This window comes from Agelaius phoeniceus, chromosome 2, assembly GCF_051311805.1.
Source record: "Agelaius phoeniceus isolate bAgePho1 chromosome 2, bAgePho1.hap1, whole genome shotgun sequence".
In the NCBI taxonomy this organism is placed as follows: domain Eukaryota; kingdom Metazoa; phylum Chordata; class Aves; order Passeriformes; family Icteridae; genus Agelaius; species Agelaius phoeniceus.
The window spans coordinates 17,843,181-17,865,751 of record NC_135266.1 but is presented as its reverse complement, the minus strand read 5'-3'; the positions used below and the strand labels follow the sequence as shown (position 1 = coordinate 17,865,751).

The 22,571-nt window shown below is 41.3% G+C and overlaps 2 protein-coding genes across 3 annotated transcripts in view; both read right to left on the bottom strand.

The window, feature by feature from the left end:
- Window positions 1–1,905: 1,905 nt before the first annotated feature.
- Window positions 1,906–11,148, bottom strand: PIGA (phosphatidylinositol glycan anchor biosynthesis class A). Its single transcript, XM_054654941.2, has 6 exons — window positions 10,992–11,148; window positions 10,112–10,770; window positions 9,436–9,568; window positions 8,216–8,348; window positions 6,860–7,066; window positions 1,906–5,257 (listed from the first exon to the last, which is right to left on the bottom strand). The coding sequence occupies exons 1-6, from the start codon at window positions 11,030–11,032 to the stop codon at window positions 4,994–4,996; spliced, it is 1,437 nt and encodes a 478-aa protein (XP_054510916.1). The 5' UTR covers window positions 11,033–11,148; the 3' UTR covers window positions 1,906–4,993.
- Window positions 11,149–22,515: 11,367 nt separating this feature from the next.
- VEGFD (vascular endothelial growth factor D) overlaps window positions 22,516–22,571 on the bottom strand; it is a 51,391-nt gene continuing 51,335 nt past the window's right edge. For both annotated transcript variants that reach the window (XM_077174691.1, XM_054628019.2), the window contains exon 7: window positions 22,516–22,571. This exon is cut by the window's right edge and continues 614 nt beyond it. The gene's annotated coding sequence lies outside the window, so the exon portion shown is untranslated.

Genomic DNA, 22,571 nt, shown 5'->3' with positions numbered 1-22,571 from the left:
ATATTAAGACCATTACAAAGTAAAGTCAGCCTAAATGACAGAGAAATCTTTCTTGTGTTGGATTTACAAAACTGGCTCTCAACAGGAGACAAGCAAGAAGGAAGAGCACCTTTTAAGAAAAAAAAACAGAAAACCAGGCTTTTGGTTGAAGAAAATAATTGATTTCTTTCTCAATCAGCCTACTAGATGGTATGTAGAATTGTACATGTTCATAAAACTCAGAAAAAATACAAGAAACTGAAAATCAGGTGAGTGCCATTGAAATTCTTTTATCCCTAATGGAACAATACCAAAGAGCTCTCCAAGTGCTCTAGAAAACCACAGGAAAGTTTGACTGCTTGGAAGCAGTCACTGGAACATGACTCTCCCAGAAGGACTAACTCTATTTGTGTAGCAGCAAAATCACCCTCCTGGCTGCAGAACAAGACAAATAAAGATTTTCAGTTAAATTATTCAGTGAGTCATTTGAGAAAAACTTGTGTAATCTCCTAATCTGCTCTTAGTGTACATGAGCACTAGGGAAATTAATGCAGTGGATGTTAAAGAAAATTATCATTGGGAACACAGCTGAACAGCATGGTGGAAAGTATGAGTACTGCTGAGGGTGGTAGCCAGACAACAGCAAGATTGGGTGTGATCACTCAGACATCCCTGGTATTTTTGAAACTAGAGAGATGAGCAACATTGTGTAGGCATGAGAGCAGGCAGAACACAAGAGCAATGACAGTGCAGCCACAGGATTGTCATCGCTCTCCCTTGCTCTTTTGAGCATCATTGCTCTGAGCTGAGTGAGGTGCGTTATGCAACTCCATTAATAGACTTGAGTGAACAAGTCAACCCCCTGTAGAAAAAATACACCACACTGATTTATGCAAGATGCCCTAACTATTCTATGAATCACTCTTACTTAACTCTAGGATAATTACTAAATTGTTAAATCAACATATCAAAAAATTTATTAGTCCTTCCAAAAAATTGTCATGAGGAGGTAAATAGAAGTAGTTTGGCTAGATCCTCCAAAAACCATGAAAAGTAATGTTTATATATGCTAGTTTACACACATGCAAGAAATAAGCAGGAAAAAAAAAAGGCAACCCAGCTTAGAAAATAACTTTTTTTCAGTAAGGTTCACCTTAACTTTATCCAACTTCTAGGGAGAAATATCAGACACGACCTAAAGAATTTGGCAAGGAAATAAAGAGATGAGGAATGCTCATCTCAAAGAACTTCAAAGAGGTATTGGTCTATTCTTATGCTACACACACTCTGAATTACAGCAGTGTATTTCTAATATATTTAGTTGGGATTAGAGTATCCAATGTATTCAATCAAAGTAAGGCAACTGGGGGAAAAAAAAGGAGTCAGAAACGCTCAAACAAAAGAGATGAGAACAAAGGAGTCCATACAGAGCCTGGCTACTCCTTTTCTATCAGTTTGATCTAATAAATGACACTACTTCCCACACAAGCCTTGCCTTATTTGCATCCTTAGGTCAGCACACTTACAACACTCCTTTTGAGAAGAGATGTGAGAGTGACTCACTGGCTGCTCTCAAGCCAGTGTGGGAGTGATCTCACCTATCTGCCACCCATCACACTGGGTAGGACCTGGTTATTGAAACTCCTGCTGCTGCCTGGGCAGGAGGACAGCAAATTCCAGCAGCAGCCAGTGCCTGTGTTCCCAGGGAATGCACCAGTCCCTCCTGCTTAAACAAGCAGCTTGAAGAACCAGCATGTACAAGACAAGCAGCCATGCACAGTTAAAGTTCAATGAATCCTGCACAAGTAGCATCTCTAGAGTTGTGAGAGTGTTGAAGCATGTCTGGATCTGAAAGCAAACTAATCTACCTGCTAGGTTTACAAGAAAATGTTAATTTTGGTAAAATAATAAATTCAGACTCATAGCCTTATCCTGTCATTAGTTTTATTCCCTTAAAAAATATCCACCTTTTATCTCTGTCAATGTTCAAGTCATTAGGGAAAACTGTGGAAGTCAATACTACTGAATGTCATGATGCACAGCAAATATCATGAGAGTAGTTTAATGATAGCAATTAAACACTAAAAATATTGAAATACTTTTAATTAAAAAAAATCAATGTATTAAACCATTTTGAGATTGATTATTCTATCTATTTACATAAAGTCTGTATTTTACTGAAGCAGAAAGCACCAGAAAGACTTTTACAATTAATTTTTAAAAGCCTAAGCATATATGAAAAAAAAAGGGACTAGTAAAGAGAAATAAATATCAAAAAGGGAAAAAATATAAATAGATGCAGAAAAACTTGAGCACAAACCAAGTAAATTACAGTAGTTACCTTCTTACAGATACATCCATACCCACTAAAACACAGTCTGAAAGACCAATCTTATATCTATGCTTTACTTGAGGCTTGTATGGTGCATTGTATGGTTTAACCCACAATTTTCAATACCTTGATTCACAGTGTCTGCACATCATATATTGGAAACAACATTCCTCCTTGTGCCTGGGGATGGAATTTCATTGCAGTTTGGGAGGGGGACATTCTATACAGGTCTTCCTGGTCCTCCTACACACCAGAGGCTCTGCTCTGTGCAAGACATTGCTCAATTAGTGTCACTCTCCCTTTCCTAACATTTCCCTGGTATTTCACAACAATTGAATGTTACCTGCAAGCCCAACTGAAACATTTTAATTTTTTAAACAAGTTATTTTATTAATTTCAAACCACACTCATTATTTCAGTATTTTTTTTTAGTATCCTGCTTATTTTATTTAACCTTTTTCATGTTACCCACTGATATTTAGTAAAACTGTCAATGTTTCTGTGGCATCATCCTTTACTCCACTGCACAAAGCCAGCGAGCAAATCATTCCCACAAAGTTCTGCATAATACAAGTGGTGTTATTTGAGAAACCAGTTATGAGTTAAGTTTGTATGGCAGCTTGTACAGAAAGATGATTATTAAAAAACATTTTCATAGGAACTCCAACAACCAGTGGTGAAAAGCAGCATTATGGTTTGTAGTTCTGTATTTTCTAATTATATCCTCCCACATACTAAGGAAGTGTATCCATTCTTTATGGAAAGGTAAATAAACCCCTAGATAAACTTTACATTAGTCTTGTAAACAAGACTATAACCAGGTTTTATTATGGTATTCATAAGTACACAATGTTCCACAAAAGAAAACTCATTTTGAATAGATACACGCAATCCTTTTGCTTTGTGTTTGCAGATGTTGCAGGAAACCAAACAGAACTAAAAGAGAACAAAATATTACTAAAATTACACACACACATATATATAACATTTCCCTAGAGTGGCAATCAGTATTTTCAAAAGGTTGTTCAAAATTTGAATGCTTGAACAATATAAAAAAAAGAATAACTTAGAAAAGTAGAATATTAGCTTAATTCTACCCATTCATCCTTAAACCTTGTGGCACCATTTTAGATGACTTCCACTTTTAACGCAGCTGTATGTTACATATCAAAGGCTAAAAATTCTAGTAAAAGAAAATAGACTTTATATATGGAAATTATTTACATCATCTTTGTGTTTCATGAAAATATGTTCAATGAAATTATAAAATGCTTGTGTAATTACATCTCTACCCAAACAACATGAATTTGGCAGAAGTAGTGTGTTAAATACTACTCTTCAAGGGTTTGGAAACAGTGTTTTCATATTGCACAGTTTTAATATTAATACAGTGTCCAACAGCACACAATACTCCAGAGTCATAAAATAGGAAGCTTATCATCATTAGTGATGCTTGAAAAAGAAACTAACCCAGTGCATCAGACAAGGGGCAATTTTAGAGGCGGTTGACACAAATGAAACAAACACCTCTTCTCACACACATGGGCACAATGCTGTGCTGCCTCCTGCCCCAGTACACATCACTCACACTCCTCACAGCTGCCCCTTCTCTCTGCCTCTCCATGAAAAGCTCAGCATTGTTATTTCCACTTAAGGGATACCTTCCCAAGAGTTCACATGCAGCACCTGCCAGCCAGTGTTTCTGATGTGTCCCTCCCAGAGATGGACTGAAATGCCACTTTGGTCATAAGAAAGGGGAAGGAGAAAGAGGTGGGGGGGAAAGGGATGGGTGGGTGGGAGGTGGGAGAGAGCAGGTAAGCACCAGTGTGCTTGTTAAGCCCTTCACAGTTTTTGCTCTCTCACACATGTGTTACTTCACACTTTGGCACAGACTGCTGGAAGTTTTCAGGCCTGAGATGTTTCTAAAGGCTGTATTATCTCTAAATAATACTATTTCTTCCCTTATGTACCAAAAAATAAAAGCAAAACCCAAAATCACTATAAGCTTTACATCGCTTTCACACATGTAAGAGAACAGGAAAAAATTAGCACCTCTGAAAATATCAGAAAATCATTATGGAATGTTGATTTAGCAGCAGAATGTGCAACTGTGACTAGGGAAGAACTTCAAAATAATAATGCTAGGCAGGCAAAACACTGTCACTGGGACACAACTGCTAGAACTAAGTCTCTGAAATTTACATGGTAATGGACTTTATGACTAATTTCAAGTGCCATTTTCATCTTAGGAGAAAAAAGTATTTTGTTGAGCTTTTAATTATTTTGAAAGATGTCTTAAAATAAAAATCACAGTAAATACCAGGGATTAGCAGGAACTACATTAAGCTAATAATTGTTGTGTTTTGCTTTCCCAAACACTTAAGTCCCTTTCTGCAATGTTCAAGTTATCAAGGAAAATCTTGTATTTTTGTTTCCAAGGCTTCTGACACATATAAAAACACATATTCTCCTCCCAGCTTTCAGTGCAAAAGAGATGCCCAAAGATTTGCATGAATCCAAAACTGAACTAAGAACATCATCCTAAGTTGAGGTAGCACATTGAACTAAGTTTCTTTCTAAGAACTTCAGAAAGAAACTGAAGAGTTTTAAGAGTAATGTCTCTGTCAGCAAGCATTAAAACCTTTAGTGACTGACACATTCTTCCCTCTCCACTTGAGCAATTTAGGAGTTTGGAAGTTCTTCTTTAACTCTTCTTTTTTTTCCAAAAAAATACCGTTTAGTCCATGCACCCTTAGGTCCTGTAGCATCTATTGCAACATCAATAATGGAATCTGGAGTCATCCACCTCAGAAATGCCAAAAGAAGGAAGTTCAGAACAGCAAAAAAAGCAAAAATACACCCAGTCACTGGACCACAGTGAGTCATTAGTCTGTCAAGTCGCTCCTTCATTGGTAAAACCACTTCACCTGCAACTCTGTCATATACCTAAACAGAGAGGAGACAGAAAGTAACATCTTAAAAATACATTGATTCTACATCAAAAATCAGGCAGTACTTTATCATCACTGCACAAAATAAATGGCCTAGTCTTAGCTACCAGATGGGACAAATATTACTGCCCAAAAACCTTTGCAGATCCTAAGTGCTGATTTATGAGTTTTGTTCTAGATATTTCATTCATTCATTTAAGGAGAAATATGAAACATTCTCTTCTTTTACACACTTCAGAAGTATTTCATTAACTAGGAAGACTACATAATTTCTCTCTCATGTAATATTATACAGAAAGGGCTGGGGGTTTTAATGGATTGAATGGGTTCTAATCTCATATTCACATCAGTCCCAGAAAGAGCTTGAACATGCAATTACTAAATTTTAAACACAATGATGGATGAACTCATAGGTGAGTTTGGCACTTTTCCAAATGTCTGTATTTGAACAATGAACCAAATCCTAACAGGCTTCTGATTTTTGTTTAAAGAAACAGTAGTTCAATTACTGCACAAAGCAAATATTTGCTGCTAGTGGCTTATAATGTCAACCACAGCCAACTACAAACCCACTGCAAACCACTCCAAAAAGGCTTGAAGGACACAGTTATTTCCTTAAGAATGTTACAGACTCCATTCTACAGGTAACCTTATTTGGTAACAAACAACTATCTTCTGTAAAATTTAAGATCTATGCACACTTCTACCAATTCTATGACCATTTTCCTTCACAAAATATTGGTGGTTTTTTTTAAGAAAATGTTATATAAAGCTAACTCAAATCTAGGCTAACGTCTGTAAAAACTTTGCAATTCAAATGTTGCCTGCAGTTACAAAATCATAAAATGAATGATATGGATGGCACTTAAAAATAATAAACCAGCTGTACATGGCACTTCAAGGAGGCTTGTAAGATATATATACTTGAGTGCAGTACAATCTAAGTAAGAGGCATGGGGTTCAGCTACTCTCTCCTTCCTAAACACAGGAGGTGAAAGCAGAAGTGACACAGCTCCATGGGTGTTTGTAACATTACTGCAACCAACATTCTTCACTGAAGGCAGAGTTTTTCTACTGAAGTGCAGCTCTAGTTCTGAAATGTAATTTCAAAACTATGAAAATAAATTTTCATTACAACCACAGCTTATGTAAACTCAGCTGTGTTCAGCCTTCCAGCATTGAACTACTTCTCATAATTTTAAATTACTTGTTAGCACATGGCAAAGCTTTGTCATGAACTGTTCTTACCTTCTCATACACTTTAGCAGCACATTTTCCAGTTATGCCAGAAAAGTTATTTCATGTCAAGACTTGAACAAATAAAGAGTAGAAATCTAGCTAATGATCTAGGCTTATCTTCAAAATATTTAACAGCAATTATGGCATGTTAGAAAATACAAATAGAAAATGCATCCAGGAATTATTTGGGGGAAAAAAAGCATTTTCAGGACCTTTTAAAACCATGTATGTTTGAGAGGAAACATGCTGAAAAATTACACTGGAATATTACAAGGTGAATGTGCATAGCAATATTTCAAAGAAAGAATTGTTTCAAAAATTTAATTTCAGAGAATTTAGAAGAAGTGATTATACATACTTTCTCAGTTCTCTCTGCTACATTCCTCCACGTATAAAAAGTCTTTACTTCTTGATGAACAGTTTCTGGAGATGGCAGAGTTCCTGATCTGAGCCGGGCAATAGCTTTTTCTAGTCCATCACACAAAGATTTCACAGAGGGCTCACACAAAATGATGAGATTTTCTGGAAGTACCTCTGGAATCCCACCAACTCTTGTGCTCACCACCTTTGAAACAAATAAAAGAAACAGCAACATAAAAAATGAAACTGTGTGACAGCAATGCTATTACATTGTTTAGATGTAGCTATTTAAAAGAATAGGAAAATATCATGGTTTGGGAACTTGACCTGTATGTAAACTGAGTGTAAACCCCAGAGAAGAAGACAAAGCATAGCAGATTACCTTCAACATTGTCCAGAATGATTCTCTGGTGCCATGATAAAACAGAAGACTAACTAGACAAGTCTAATGAGTGGTTATGAGACCTTTCCTGAAGGTGTTTGCCACAGTACACAACGAAACCTGCGTAACCAGATTTTGGACATTTCTGCCACAGTATCTCAAAAAACCTGTTATCTCTTTTTGCAGAGGATAATTTTACCACATACTTGAAATTTCAGTTTCCTAGGTTACTGAACACTTGCAAAAATTTATTTATATTAATCTAAATTATTATTTTAAAAGGGAAATAAGAAATTACGAAGACTCCCATTGTGCAATCATTTCTAAACATTGGGCAATAAGAAACTGCAGAACTTCCTCACCTCTAGAGAAGAGATGGCAAGAGAGTAACTACAACTAGGTAGTAACTGCTGTCAAAGGATACTGAAGTAAAGAAAAAATTGAAGGCACTCCCATTTTCTATACTTACTGTAAATTAGGTACTCTTATCAGTCTATCTTCTTAATAAGGTTCCTTTATCTTTTATTGTGAAAGTCTAATTCTTTATGGCTACTGACTCAACTTCTTTTTTGAGTTGTCTGAGTTGTAAATTAGTCAGGGCTTTTACTGTTCTCTCTCCCTCCAACTTATCTTGAATCCCTACATAGGAAGGCAATTTTTCTGCAGTTCCTTTCAAAGTAGAGGAACATCAACTACCTCAAAACTCTGTAAAGGAGTGCAAACAAAATAGTATTTGGCTAGGTCAGAGAACTGAGAGCAGATCTACATGTTATTGCAAATTATACACGAAATTCTTCTTGGATTTAGCCCTTCTGTCTCAGCTTCCAGGTGCCCTGTAAATGGGGATAACATTTGCTTACCTCTGTCAAGACAGAGCCTCAGATGAAATCAATGTGATAAGCATGTATTATTTCATAGTGAAATCTGTTTAAAATGGATACATGCTTTCTAGATACTGAGATTTTTTTTTACCTGTAAACCACAGCTTGCTGCTTCCACAATAGCCATACAAAAGGCCTCAGTGAGGGAAGTGTTGAGAAAAATGTGCCCCTGGACCAGGACATTTCTGACATCCTGGTGTTCCAAGCCTCCTAGAAGACGCACCCTGCATACAAGAGGAAAATAAAAAAAAAAAAACAAAAAAAAAAAACAAAACCAAAAAAAAAAAAAAAAAAACCCCTCAGAGATAAATACTAGATTTGGATCATAATAATGCCACATATTCTGAAAAAGGTACCAATGGTTCACACTTATAAAGTGAGAGAACAAAGATGGGCACCTCAGTTTAGTTTTCTCTAAATTTCTCCAGTGATGGAGAAATAGAAAATCCTGCTTTTTTATTGTCACACTGAAAGAAACTTCTGAAAATAAAGTTGGTGGGAAAAGTTGCTGTTTTAATGACATTCACCTCCAGAACATTGCTACTGAACCTTGTAGTTCTGCAAGAAAAAATGGCTTCATTCAGTTAATAATTAATATTTGTCAAATGCATTATCTGAATTTTCAATGTGAGGTCTGACCAATCAGAGTCTGAAAAGGGAAAAAGTTTTTAAGATACAATGATCAGGACCTATCATCTTGAAGAGATATTGGAAAACGATAAAGGGTAAAATGAGAACGATACTGACAATTTTAATTGGGGAAATCACTGACTAAAGCACAAAACAGGCAACAAAAAAACCTAGAAAATAAAATTAACAATTGAGAATATGAAACTGTTCTTGATCAAAAAAACCCAATAGAAATACAACTGCATCATGGCAACATTCTGGTAACATGGTAGCAAGAGGGAACATGTTTGTAGCACCACAAGAACACATATGAGACAAGCACTATGCTGAAGAGTTTCATACTGAAATAATAAATTACTAGCAGTCATCATGACATGCAATGGCACAAATGAGCTGTTAACACCTGATGCCATATGAAATCCAAGCATCATGGCTTCAGAGAGGAGCATGATAAATTTATATCTAAGTCACCTTTCTATGTCTCAATGAAGGCTCATTCAGGGCCTATTCACAGAAATATGAATTAACTTGCTGGACCATAGTCCAGCTCTCAATGTCTTCAGTGTCTGGTTTATCTGCCCTGCCTTTAGGCCTCCAACTCAAGCTTTGGGGTTTATCTGGGGGAGGGAGGCAGGCAGGCAGGTCCCCACCCCTGAAGTACCTTGAAGGGTCAGAACCAACCTGTCATGTAGCTGGTATCTCTCCCGGACTTCTTCCAGTATGATTCGTTTTGGTCCTTCTCCTCCAACTAAGAAATGTAACTCCGGATATTTCTGACACAGCTCAGGAATTATACCACTAAGCAAATCAATACCTAAGAGGAGAAAATTTAGGGCAAGCCATTATTGTATTTGATTTCAGAACTTCTCATGATGTAGCCCACATCTACAACTATATTCAGGAGCAGAAGAAGTGAAAAAAAAGGTCTACTGAAGACAGCTAAACTACTGTACACAAAAATATGAAAACCTCACAACTTGTGACCTCATCGGAGACAAAAATGGAAAAAAAATCACTTAAGTTGCTGTCACTGTATTAAATAAAAAGCAATTACAACATTTCTAACAGAATATATAGATTAGGCCCTAAATCATCTGTCCAATACGAGCCAAACGTTCCATTTCACAAACTGGCCAAAGTTTCTGGTTTCTTCAGTATAACAAAGGAAACACATCATGTACAAAACCAAATGTACATTTCTTCTCCTTGAGCTCACAAACACAAAAGCTTGGAACAGCCACCTCACCCCTCCCAGAGCAAATTCCATCCATACCACAGATACAGCCTAAGCGGTACCTGACCAAAACCTCTCCAAACAAAGAAAACCAAAACAAGCTTACATTTGATCCCCCATTACCTTTTCTGTAAACAAGTCTGCTGACAACCACAATTGTTATTGTACTGTCATCCCTCCTCGAGGGGTCTGGAGTGAAGTCGGTGGGATCCACAGCATTGGGGATGACAGAGACTATCCGAGGGTCCAAGGCTGCTCGCAACACCGTGTTCTCCTTACTGGTGTAGGAGACGCAGATGATGTGGTTGGTGTCACACAGGGACACCGTCAGCAGCTTGTTGGTCAGCACCGAGCTGACGTCGGCGAAGCCGAAGAGGGAGTGGTCGGTGAACACGGTCCGCAGCCCCATGGTCTTGGCGTGGAACAGGGCGTCGTGGGCCATGGCCGAGAAGGAGCTGTGGGCGTGCACGATGGTCACCCTCTCCCGCACGAAGATGTACCTGAGCAAGGGCAGGCTGTGGAAGAGCGTCGTGGCCGTGGACTGGTTGTACATCACCTTCAGGGGTAGGTAGTAGACTTTCAGCCCGCTGGTGAGGTAGCGGACGCCCTTGCGGTGGCCGTAGGCGTGGGTGACCACCAGCACCTTGTGGCCGCGCTCGATGAGGCACTGTGACAGCTGGTACACGTGGCTCTCCACGCCCCCCATGTTGGGGTAGAAGAAGTCCGACACCATGCACACGCTGTGCGCCGCCGGGCCTCCGCCGTCCATGCCGGGCCCGCTCCTGCCGGGGGAAGGAACCACAAGGCGCCATCACTCGCCGGCGGCCGCCCCCGACGACCCCCGGCCCCCTCAGTGTCGGCGGCGCCGCCGGGCCCACCGCGCGTCCCGCGCAGGCCGCACGCGGGGAGGGGCGGCGCCGCGGCCCCTGCAGAGTCCGGTCCCCGCGGCGGCGGCCCCGGGGGAGCGCGGGCGGCGGTGAGGGCGGGGGGACCGTGCACGTACCTGCCGGCGGCCGGCGCTCCCTGCGCGCTGCCCGGCGCCATGGCCCCATCGCCCGTCACCGCCGCGCCCACGCCCGCGCGGGGCGGCGCCGCAGCCAATCAACGCCCGGCGCGGCGTCACGCGGGAAAACCAGCACCAATCGCTGCGCCGGACTGGCCCGGCCTCGCGCCCAGGATCCGCCCCTGCTCCCGGCCCCGCCCCAGCTCTGCCCCGCTCCCATCCCGGGATCCGCCCCGCTCCCATCCCGGCACTGCCCGGCTCCCATCCCGGCACCGTCCCGCTCTCGGCCCCGCCCAACTCCCATCCCGGCACCGCCCCGCTCCCATCCCGGCACCGCCCCGCGCCCATCCCGGCACCGCCCCGCTCCCGGCCCCGCCCAGCTCCCATCCCGGGTCCCGCCCCGCTCCCATCCCGGCACCGCCCCGCTCCCATCCCGGGATCCGCCCAGCTCCCATTCCGGCACCGCCCCGCTCCCATCCCAGCACCGCCCCGCTCCCATCCCGGGATCCGCCCCGCTTCCATCCCGGGTCCCGCCCCAGTTCCCGGCTCCGCCCTGCTCCCATCCCGGGATCCGCCCCGCTCCCTCCTCCTCGCTCCCGGCCCCGCATCCCGGTGTCCCGCCCCGCTGCCGGCACCTGCCACTGCGGGCACGGCGCAAATGCAGCAGCGATGTCCCTGCTGCAGTGCGAAGCTCGTCCCGGACGGTTGTTGACAAAAAAGTGTAGCCCGGAGCTACTGAAAAAGGGACATAAATGCCGTATAGGGATGGGATTGCTTCAAAATTCCAAAGGTTTTGCTCTGCCCCCAGAGGAGAAGCTCTCCTGGTGTGTTTGGCTCAGTTACAGCTGGAGCTCCCGAAATGTTCTAGACTCTTCTGCCACAAGTGCTGAAAGCTTGCTGTCTCTAAATTTTTAAAACCATGGTTTTTATAGGCGGCCCGGGAGCTTGAACACTGGGATAAGAGCTGCGTTGGCATCACTTGGCTGTGTATTCCTGGTCTTCTCGAGGAGCCTTACCATCAGCCTTTTTTGCAGCTCCAACACACTCCTGACTGCTGCTGGCTGCCAAGAAGGGTGTTCATGCCTTTCCTGTATGTTCCCAAAATTATGTTTGGCAGCTGCTTCTTCTTGCCAAGATTTCTGATATGAATTTTGTCAGATTTGTCTATCATGACTCCCATGCAAATGTGCTTGTTGTGAGTGACAGTACAAGCTGACCTAGGCTGGAATGCTGGCTGGATTCCTGTTAGTTGAAGCTTGGACAGATGTGGTTTGGAGGCACTGATCCCAGGAAGGACTAAGGAGGAAATCAGGCACTTCATTCTGAGGACTGAAAGATGTGAAAACCTCAGCTGTGTTGAGTAAGAAAAGCATTGCTCATTGATTGAATTTTCTCATGTGTTCAGAAAGATGGGACCAGCACTGGCAAATATGATTTCATCATGATGTGGTTCTCTGGAGTGTCAAGAACCTGAATTTCAGGGTGAGAAGCTGAGTGTGAGGCCAGAAGAGGAGAGGCTTCTCACCAGCAAGAGCAGGGGTGAAAGAAGAAGAGTTTGAGAAGCAGGAATTTGTAGGGATCCTATCTCAGAAGAAACTGTAGCCTGAGTGTAAAGCTGTGGCCTTCAATTACATCTGGGAAAAAGCCACCAAAGTAGTGGCAGGAGAAGGAGGAATGCACCTGGGGGCTCTCCACTGCAGCACCCCATGTGAGCTCTGGTAAATGGTAGTGGTGACCTCCCTCCCTGGCTGTCACACTGCCCTGAAGAATCAATTTGTCAAGTCACTCCACTTGTAGCTGTCAGGAAAACAATGCTTATAGTTTTAACTATTTCAAAAAAATTTTTTTAGATTAGTTCTTTGTGTGTGTCCTCTAGAGAAGTTGTAATTCTTGGTATGCAAACTTAAAAAATCTGAAGAGAAATCGTAGCTGGTACATGACATAGCAGCCCCTTTCTTTACTTTCCTGGCAGTTGGTCACAGGCTCTGGATGTCCTTCTGAAGGAGATCAGGGATTGTGGCCAACCTTCATGCCTTTGGCCTGGCATGTTGGCTTTGGTGGTCTGACATCTGTGTTCTTCATTAGATGTGTCTAGTTGGGCTTGATGTCATTCTTGTCAGAGGTCCAGTAAATCCCCCTGTATCAGCAGCCTTCTCCTGTTGTCATGTTCAAGGAAACTTGAAAAATTTGTCTGCCAAGAAGCCTAGGACAAACCTTAATGGAAAGGAAAGGAATCTTTGTCACTGCCAAGCTGAAAAAGGTGCTGCTAAATTTTGTCTCCACAGCTGGTTCACAAGGATGGGATAACATTCACTTTTCACTGGCTGTGGTGTTGTGTTGTGTATTCATAAAATTGTCACAGATCCTGGTCATATCCAGAGTCTGTTCTGGCCTGGTCTGAGGTGAAGTCAATACTGAAGGTACCAACAGCTGAAGAAAGAATCAAATTTTCTTACTTTTGAAATCCTGCACTCAGTATATTCACTCCCTCACTTAGAGCACATACAAGGTCAGAGTGAGACTGCAGGATAAATCGAGTAGAGAGCAAAGATGTAAAACCTGTGACAGCAGAGTAATTGCCACTTCCAAGCCTGGTCCTTGAAAGCTCTCTAAAACATCTCATAAATTGAGTTAATGGAGAGAGAAGATGGAGGACACTCCAAGAGACTCCTGTGTCTTTGTTCAGGTAGCAGATGCCATCGTGCCTCAAGGAGCCCTCTTCAGTGTTCATGAAAATATAAGAAAACTTTCTGCCAAGTACTCTGTTCTTTCCACTCCTACTCAGCCTCCTCTCAGGATGAATTTGCCACTCTATCCCCCAGCCTGTTGGGTGACACTGCTCTTATTCCATGTCTGTGTGGAGTAAAGACTATCACTGTTTGGTCAAGTGGCTTTGCTGTGTCTTTTAAGTTCGTGTATTAAATTAATGCATTTATTTACACTCCACAAGCCTAAAGCATGCACATTTATTATTAAAAACAACAGTTATTGACAAAAACAAGCTATCAGTTATTCACAGAGTGCTTCACAAAAGAGCTGTGAAGCAGTGCTGCTCTAGAGCCTGATGCAGTGACAAGGGAGCCACAGTGCTCCTGGAAAAGAAATCTGGTGATGTGGAATAGTGGTGTGAGACTGCACAAGTGGCTTGAAGTGAAGAACATTTCCTTTTCATGATCCAGGAAAGCAGAAACTGTTGGAAGCCACAAAAGAAGTACATCAGTGAAAAATAGTACTGCTGAATGGAGATTTGTGGCCTACAGATGTATCATAAACAGAGACTGGTTAATGAAACCAGGCAGGACAGGCAGAGACAGCCCAACACCTTGTGTGAAAAATTACAGTGTTTGAAGTTTTTGATCCTGCTGGAGTCCAAAACAAAGAGGAAGGCAGTATTTGCAATTGTTCCTCTGAAGAAAGAGGACTAATTGTCCTTCCATTTAGTTTACTTTTACAGGATAAGGCTGAAGAGCCTGTCACTTCTAAGACTCCTGCATAGGGGGAGTGAATAAGTGAATATCCAACTCTCTACCTCAGCAGTTGTTTTTTGCTGCTAGGAAATGGCAAAGGATCTAATAGATTTCTTTAATACCATGGGAAGGTTGGTTTTGCCTGGTTTCTACTGCATACAGCCAATCTTATTACCTGGCTGGAATACCTCCCATAAAGCAGCCAGGAAAAATCATGGTTTTCTCATTCAGGCACCTGGGTTTTTCTATTCATGGAATCCCACAGAAGCTGGCTGAAATTACATGTTAATGTACTTCTGAAACACAGGTTTCAAGTTGAAGGCTTAACAAACCGCAGTGCTGTCTGTGAAGGAAATTACCGTTAAATGCAAACTGGAGAAAGGGCTTCTTTCCTTGAAGCCAGATTTCTCTCTTAGATGCCAGAAAATGAGTTGGTTTTCCATTTTACAGATACTTCTCCCTTCCAAGCAGTTTGGAATTCATCTGTGGGACATGAATTGCTAACAGAAGGGAGAAGTTGATTGGCAAGGCTGGAGGCTGTGCCTGTTTGCTCTCACATGTGTGATCTGTGCCTGTCATGCATGCTCCGAGGTCTCGGTCACTTGCTCATCCTCTGTGTGTTACAGTGCTCTTCCTCCCCAGAGCCCAGAGCATTCCCTTCCCTGTCAAATCAGGCCAGGGAAGGTGAAGAAGAGCATGAGGGCTTGGGAGCAGTCAAAGGATGTACACCAGGAGTAGCTTCCAGGCCTCTGGGCTTGCAAACAAGTTACATCTCTTAGCAGGACACAGGACAGGACAGCTGCTCACAGTGCATTGGCTGTGACTGAGAAAATCCTCTTTTAGACCACCTGCCAGTGAGTCATTCACCACTGCCTTGCAGGATCCATTCCAGTACCTGGGCATTTGGTCTCTGGTCCTTCCTGGTCCCTAGCAGGAGCAGTGATGCCAAACAAAGCCTGGATGGTGCCTGTCTTCTGCCTTCCCAGACATTCCAGCTTAAGTACTCATCAAATAGGGCGGAAAAAATATTCCTGAGCACACAATGCAAAGTGGTGTCTGTGCTTATCCTGACATCTTAAGTCTGTCAGAAGTTGGTTTTGTACTGGCAGACCTGGAGGATATCTGTCCTTCAGCCAGCATACCACTACTATCAACCCTAACAAGCCATCTGACTAATTTGGCAGAAATCTGTGTCTGATTTTGACAAATAATTTGCAGTAACACACAGGTCAGGTGTCAGTTATGAAGCCACAGCATTTGACCATACTAGACTTGATTCTACTTTTCTTTCTTTTTCTTTTTTTTTTTTTAATTTGTTGTTGTTGTTGTTGTTGTTTGGTATGTTGTTTTTTTTTTTTTTTTTTACTAGATTTTACTGTCTATTTAGTTGCTGATCTGTTTCTGCCTTTGCAGCCTTGGGGCCACATCAGAGTACTTTAATGCTGATGTATCAGCTGTGCTAGAAGAGAAGGCCTGTCCTAGAGGTCTTTTGTTTGTATCTTTAAAACTGTTCTTGACAAAGTCTTAAAAACTCCTGGCAATTTATGTAGAGTTCTACATTGCATGATTCTATGAGTTGGCACAAACTGGAGTGGTAGAACTGTTGGGTGGGTTTCAGCTTTAAAATGGGTTTAACTGAAAGCTGAGTGTGTGTGAGGATTTGTTGGTGGAGGAGAAAAAAGGTGCAGTGACAACAGTAGATGGAGCTATTGGAAACTTAAAATGTGTTTGTCCTTGTGGTGCTGCAAAGTATCTCTGTGCAAAGCTGAGGAACCTTTACCTGGTATGTTTTATTTCCTACTACTATAATGCCCCTACCCACAGATGCTTCAGAACATTTTTGGCACTGTCCTCTGTAGTCATTTTACCAAATAGAGAGTACCTCCCTGCATTCTACAGTTTGAATTTAAAGGAAACTGAGTTTCTTATAAAAAATAAGCACGAACTCTCTATAGTCCTATATAAATTGATACCTTGAATCCAGATTTAAACTGTAAGGCAAGAATAATTGATTTTAATAATACTTTAAAATCCATTCAATGAGACAAGGGTTTCTTTAAATTAATACTCTTACTGTAGCCTTGAATATCTAGAGATAAAAATAAGGTAAGGTCTGTGGAGGAGGTAAGGTCTGTGGAGGAAGAAGTAATTTTTATTTGATTGTTAGAAGTGAGAAGACTCAGAGAGGCATGCAAACCATTCTCGAGGTGTGAAACAGGAACCACAGACTGCAAGCTCTGTGGGGCTGGAAAGTGCTGCTCTGAGGTTAATTTAATTGATGTGGAGCAGGGCAAAGTGAAAGGTGACTGTACTCCAGGGCACAGGTAGAGAAGTGTAGGCATTCTTAGCTCTGAAAGCTTTTAGGAGTGAGCTGTGGGTAGATTTAAAATGGGATGCACAAGGAAATGGAGGAACAGAGAGATTTAATGACTTTCAAGGGATTTTCATTATATGCCTTCACAACTCAGCTAGAGGAAAATATTGATGTTTATTGCAAAGACAATATTGATAAGAAGCATTGTATAGTTCTTGTGGATGTGTTAAGCTCTTCCTTGTGTTTCATCACTTGTATTGGTGATTTTATTCAGAGGACTGAATCAAAATAACTGCTATGCAACTGTATTTCAATGTTTAAACACAGTTCTGAAAAGTTAGTCCATTAATAGGAATCAGGATACCCTTTCCCAAGAAAAAAGATCAAAGGATGCACGTGAGTGTGCATAGTGGGATCTGGGATCAGGGGAAAGTTTTGGATAAATGCCAATGAGTCACCTAACAGAAACTGATGGGTTAGTCTGGGTACCTAGCATCACCTTTTCAGCTGGACCTGTGGTCCTAAGCCACACATGAGTGATAGTCTTCAGCAATTAAAACCACCACTTAACATAAGAAAGTGGGCTTAGTGAAATGCTTCCTACTTTGTTACCTTATTTTTTGACACTTAATTTGTAATCACACTCCATAGCAAGATATTTTTTGTATAACTACTGTTGTATTTTTAAATCTATAGGATATATCAATGTAGAATGGAATTAAATCATTGATTATTCAACCATAAACATTTTAAATGTACCTTTAGATATTTAGGAGAGGAAACAGTTCAAGCTAAATTATGGATCCCCCACTGACTGCTCTCAGCCTGGAATGACCTTTCACATTGAGTAGTATTGTAAAGTATGATAAAAGTGGAAACAAAGAAGAGTGTTAATGGCCTTGAAGTCAAAATGCAGACACATCATTTTGTGTACTCATTTTGTTTTATTGGCCTAAGAAGCACTTTCCTGTTTTATCTTAATTTAAAACAGATTTTTTACCCCTGAGTTAAAAGTTTACTGTGAGGTTTTTAAGTAACTGCTGATGTAGGAGTCTGATAAATAAAATGAATGGCAGTACATCACTTGTAACCCCTGCTTGTTTGTTTTTTAATGTAGACTTTAATAAATGAGAACACAGATTTACTTGGCCTGGTATCCACCCTGTAGTTCTTTGCAGAAAGAACAATTCACTCCACAAGTCCAGAATTAGAAGACGACAACCTCTTTGGTATTTTGAAGTTGAAATGCATTTACCAGTTATTTAGAAAATACAAAGGAAAAAAGGAAACAGGCAGCTGAAGGAGCTTCCTCAGATTCAGTTCTGGGTTCTCAAGATTTTTCTTTCCTTTTTTTCACACTACTGAAAAACAAAATAACTTTAATCACATAAATCCTGGCTTGCAGTGGTACAAGAAAACAAAAAATAAACCTAAGCAGATTCGCATTTGTTTTCGCTGGAATACAGGAAGGGACCTTTCGAGTCAGCTGGAGTGGATGCCCAAAGGATTCCTACAGATTTATGTGTTTGCAGTGTATATGAGTATGACAGGATTTATGTGTGCTCTGCCAACCCTCCAATGAATAATTCTTGCCATAAGCAATGTCACAGCATATGACCTGTGATAGCTTTTGAAGTAAATGAGAGCAGTGCTTTCAGGAGGTGCTTCAATTTCTTCCATGTCACCAGCGTTTGGTAAGGCCACACGTACCTCTGTCCTTCTGGAAGTCAAGTATGGTTTTGCAAGTAAATAAATATTTCCTGACTCTTTCAAGCAGTGTGCATATTTAGCTATTTTTCTAAGTCATATTTTTCCTTGTCCCCTTCCTGAAGAAAGCACATATAAGTAGAAGCTAGCTACTCATAAAAACTGGTGGCTTGAGAAACTTCACGTGTATTTATTTACAAATAAAAATTTATATTTAGGTACTGTCGTTCCTATTACATACATAACACAAATATCACATCCTCACTATATAAAGTGATCAAGACATCCTCAGTATATAAAAATGAAGACACACCAGGAATTTTTAGCACTATTATTCTGCCTATGAAATCTGTAAATCATGTCCATATGCCTAAAAAGCAAGTCATGCTGAACACAGTAATAAAAGGCCTTTCAAACTTCAAAGAGAACATTCCACTGCTCAATAACCTTCTCTCTCTGAGGGTCATTTAGTCATAGGTTAAGAGTTAATGACACCAGTCAAAAAACAGATCTACTATGAATTTTGCATACCTCATTTAATTCTTCTGAATTGTTATATTAAATATCCTCATTAAAAGTTAATCTGATGTATCAATATGAAAAATAACAGAAAGCATTTCTATTTTAAAGTTTGTTGAATATTCTTAAATGAAAAATCCAGAATTTCACCAACTAAATAGCATTTAATTTTCATAGATTCTTACCAAAATCTAATTATCTGCATGTGTTCGCATTTTCACCCTCCTTTTAGTCCTGGTCTTCCACATAGAGGATTTGTGGCTATGCCATAGAGTTAGTGACATCCAGATATTCTTGAGGCTGTGGCACTGAAGACCATCACACAGCACTGTCACTCACAGCACTGTGCTTCAATTCTTGAGCTTTTCCACAGGGTGTTTCAGTGAATGTGACAGATATGCACTGCATGCTCTGCTTTGGTAATTTTCTACTGGTTAGGAGAGCAGGGTAGCAAAGAGCAGCACCCTACAAGAGATTGGCACAGGGCCTTAGGGGCAGACGATCTGCTGGGGTAGGAATTTATTGTAAAGGAAATAGGCTGCAAGATGCCTGTAGGTTGCACCAGAAGCTTGAAGCATGCAGAAGTACATTCATAAGGCTTCTAGAAACTAGGGCTGAGACCCTCTAAGGAGAATCCAGGTTATAAACTAGATAAAAACCTGTGTGTTGGCTGCTGAGGTCATGCTTGCTAGTGAATGCCACCACAAGCAGTTTCCTTTTCCATCTTCACAGTAAGCCTAAGAACCATCCTTAATCCACAAGCTTTCGGCACATTGCTCCTGCAAAACCGAAATCCCTTACAGGCAGAAGAACCTGTAGGGGGTTAAATTCAGTGAAAATAACACTGAATTTTACATTGACCTCCAGGTGTGTTTTTGATGATCACACATTCTCTGTTGCTTGAGCATGTTTGTATCTGTCCTGGTTTGGGCTGGGATAGACTTAACTTTCTTCTGAGTAGCTGGTACAGTGCTGTGTCTTGTTTTTAGTATGAGAATAATATTGATAACACACTGATGTTTTGACTATTGCTTAGCAGTGCTTTTCAATTTCCCATGCTCTGACAGAAAGCAGATGCACAAGAAGCTGTGAGGAAGCAAAGCCAGGATGGTTGAACCCCAATGGGCCAAAGTGATATCCCATTCCATAGTATCCCATTCCATAGTACATCATGCCCACTATATAAACTGGGGGAGTTAGGGAAGGGAGTCCCATCACCACTGGGATGCACTGGGCATGGGTCAGTGGGTGGTGAGCAATTCTGTTGTACATAATTTTTGTTGCTTGGGTTTTATTCCTCTCTCTCCCCTTTCCATTACAACTATTACTAGTAGTAGCATTATTATTTTTATTGTTGTTGTAGCCATTATATTTAATTTTGTTTCAATTGTCAAATTGTTCCTATTTCAAGCCATGAGGTTTACTTTTTCTATTCAAATCTCCTCCCTAGTGTGGTGGTAGGGCAAGTGAGTTGTGGGGTACTTAGTTACCAGCTGGAGTTAAACCACAACACTATCAAAAATATTTGCCTAAGTGTTGAACAAAGTGATCCTCAAGATTTAAGAGCAAAATTTTGAGGTAAAAGGTTAAATTCACCCAGAAGCTTAGACTGAAAGAAGCCTATGGATATAGCAAGATCTCATCTCACTCCATCCCACTGGGATCTTCAGTCCTGCATTGCACATCCAGGCACTGGTCTCTTTTTCAGTGGAATGGGGAAATATGAAAAGCTCAGTGCAAGGTTCGCAGTGGTGGCCAGTGATGGTACCTTTCCAGCCTGGGTATTCTAATGGCCATTGTCATCTCCTGGAGGTAATGTTCAAATCCCTCTCTAGCTCTGCAGGAAGAGCTTTGGGACATGGTTTTCTGCCCCTCAGTGACTGCTTTATCTAAGAGTCTTCTGGGGTTGAAGCAGACTTTCTCTCTGGCAAGAGCATTCTGTTTTGAAAAATGAAGTTAATTCATTCACTGGTCAGTACATAAAACTAAGGAAGCCTCTACAGATCAACACTGACAAGACACAGATAATTAATATAGCATTCCAGTTCCTGAACCCCAGGATAGGCTAGGAAATGTAAAAGCTTGATTTCTTTCCACAGAATTTAGCTTTGCAAATACCTTTGTGTGGTTTTGCATAAAGGTGTATTTTTACTCCATATACCACTGGTGCTACCAGTTAAGTGTCAGGTTTGCCTCTGCAGCTCCCTGGCTTTCTGAGGAGTGTGCTACAGGTGTAATTATTGGCAACACAGCCATTTGGTCAGGGTGCCCCCAGATGAGATAGAGGAGAAGTGATGGGGAAGTTCACTCACTCCTTTCACTCCCCTGTACAGCTCAGGGACCTCACCATCACACAGATGTTTGAATTTAGAGCTTCTTGGAGGAGCAGGAGAGATGTAAAGGTGTGCTTGTGGTGCCAGGCTGCTTCACCTGGTGTTGCACTGGGATTGCCTTCCCTTTTCTGTCCATGCAGAGTTCGTGCTGGTGGCACATGTCCTTCTCTCTGGAGGGGCACCCACAAGCAGGAGCCCAGTGCAGCCCAGGGTAACCCTGCTCCACCAGGATGCTGCAGGGGCTTGCCCAGGATGCTCAGAGGTGAGAGGATCCCAGGCCAGCTCACAGAACAGACAGCACAAACAGCCTGCAGGTATGTTTGCACAGACCTAGGTTGCAGCTGGCTTAGGAAACGCTCTCAACACTCAGGATCAAATCCCAAATGCCTTACTGAGACTAAAGGCATCTTATATTGTTTGGTGCTTTGTCCAGCCATTCAATCAATCTTACAGAATTTGCCTCTAATTTAACTATAAAGCAATCTGGTTTTCCTATATGAATAAAAAAAAAATAAATCTTAGTTGCACGTCAGAAATCCATTTCCTGTTCCCTGTGTTGTGTCAGACATTCCATCTCTGTGGCATTTGTTTCATATACTCTATTCCCTTTGGTCACAGTGCAGTGTAGAATTGGAGAATTCAGCAAGTGGGAAAAAATCATACAGATGTCAAGACTATCACTTCCAGTTCAGGATTATTGCTCATAATATTTTCTCTGGACTAGCTCACAGCAGACTTCAGTGGCTCAGAAAATAGTACTGCCCTTTTCTGATCTGGTTAAGGCACTGTTACTCAGGCCTCACACTGGGGAGAGGAATTTCAGTGCACAGGAGATATTTTCATTGCATGGTAGGTTAAAAGGAAAACCTTCTTCTAGTGAACAGTGCTTTTCCAAAAAATAACCGAAGAGTCAGTACTAGTGTGCTGTTATCCCCTTAGGAAGATTAACACACTACACCAGGAACAAATAAATAAATCACACATGCTCTGAAGCAGACATGGGGAAAAAAATGCTTCTTTTTTACTGAAAATATTGGGTCAAGTGACCTTGTTTCGACCTGGGTTTGGGCAGGAGCCAGTCCCTGTGGAACAAATGTAAGAAGGCTGTATTGAAATGGCTATGGGGTTTTTCTTATTTTCTTTTTGTTAGGCAGAGTTTTAAAATAACAGAGAAAAATCAAATCCACTCGAATAACTGATGTATTTATTTTCTTATATACACTTAAATATGGCACATCTG

Excerpts from the sequence above, each read along its gene's own strand:
- PIGA (XM_054654941.2), bottom strand. The coding sequence starts at position 11,032 with ATGGCGCCGGGCAGCGCGCAGGGAGCGCCGGCCGCCGGCAG. Across the intron at positions 8,349-9,435 it reads AGATACCAGCTACATGACAG|GGTGCGTCTTCTAGGAGGCT; the intron begins GTTGGTTCTGAC and ends TCTTGTATGCAG. Across the intron at positions 7,067-8,215 it reads CAGCAAGCTGTGGTTTACAG|GTGGTGAGCACAAGAGTTGG; the intron begins GTAAAAAAAAAT and ends TTTGTTTCAAAG.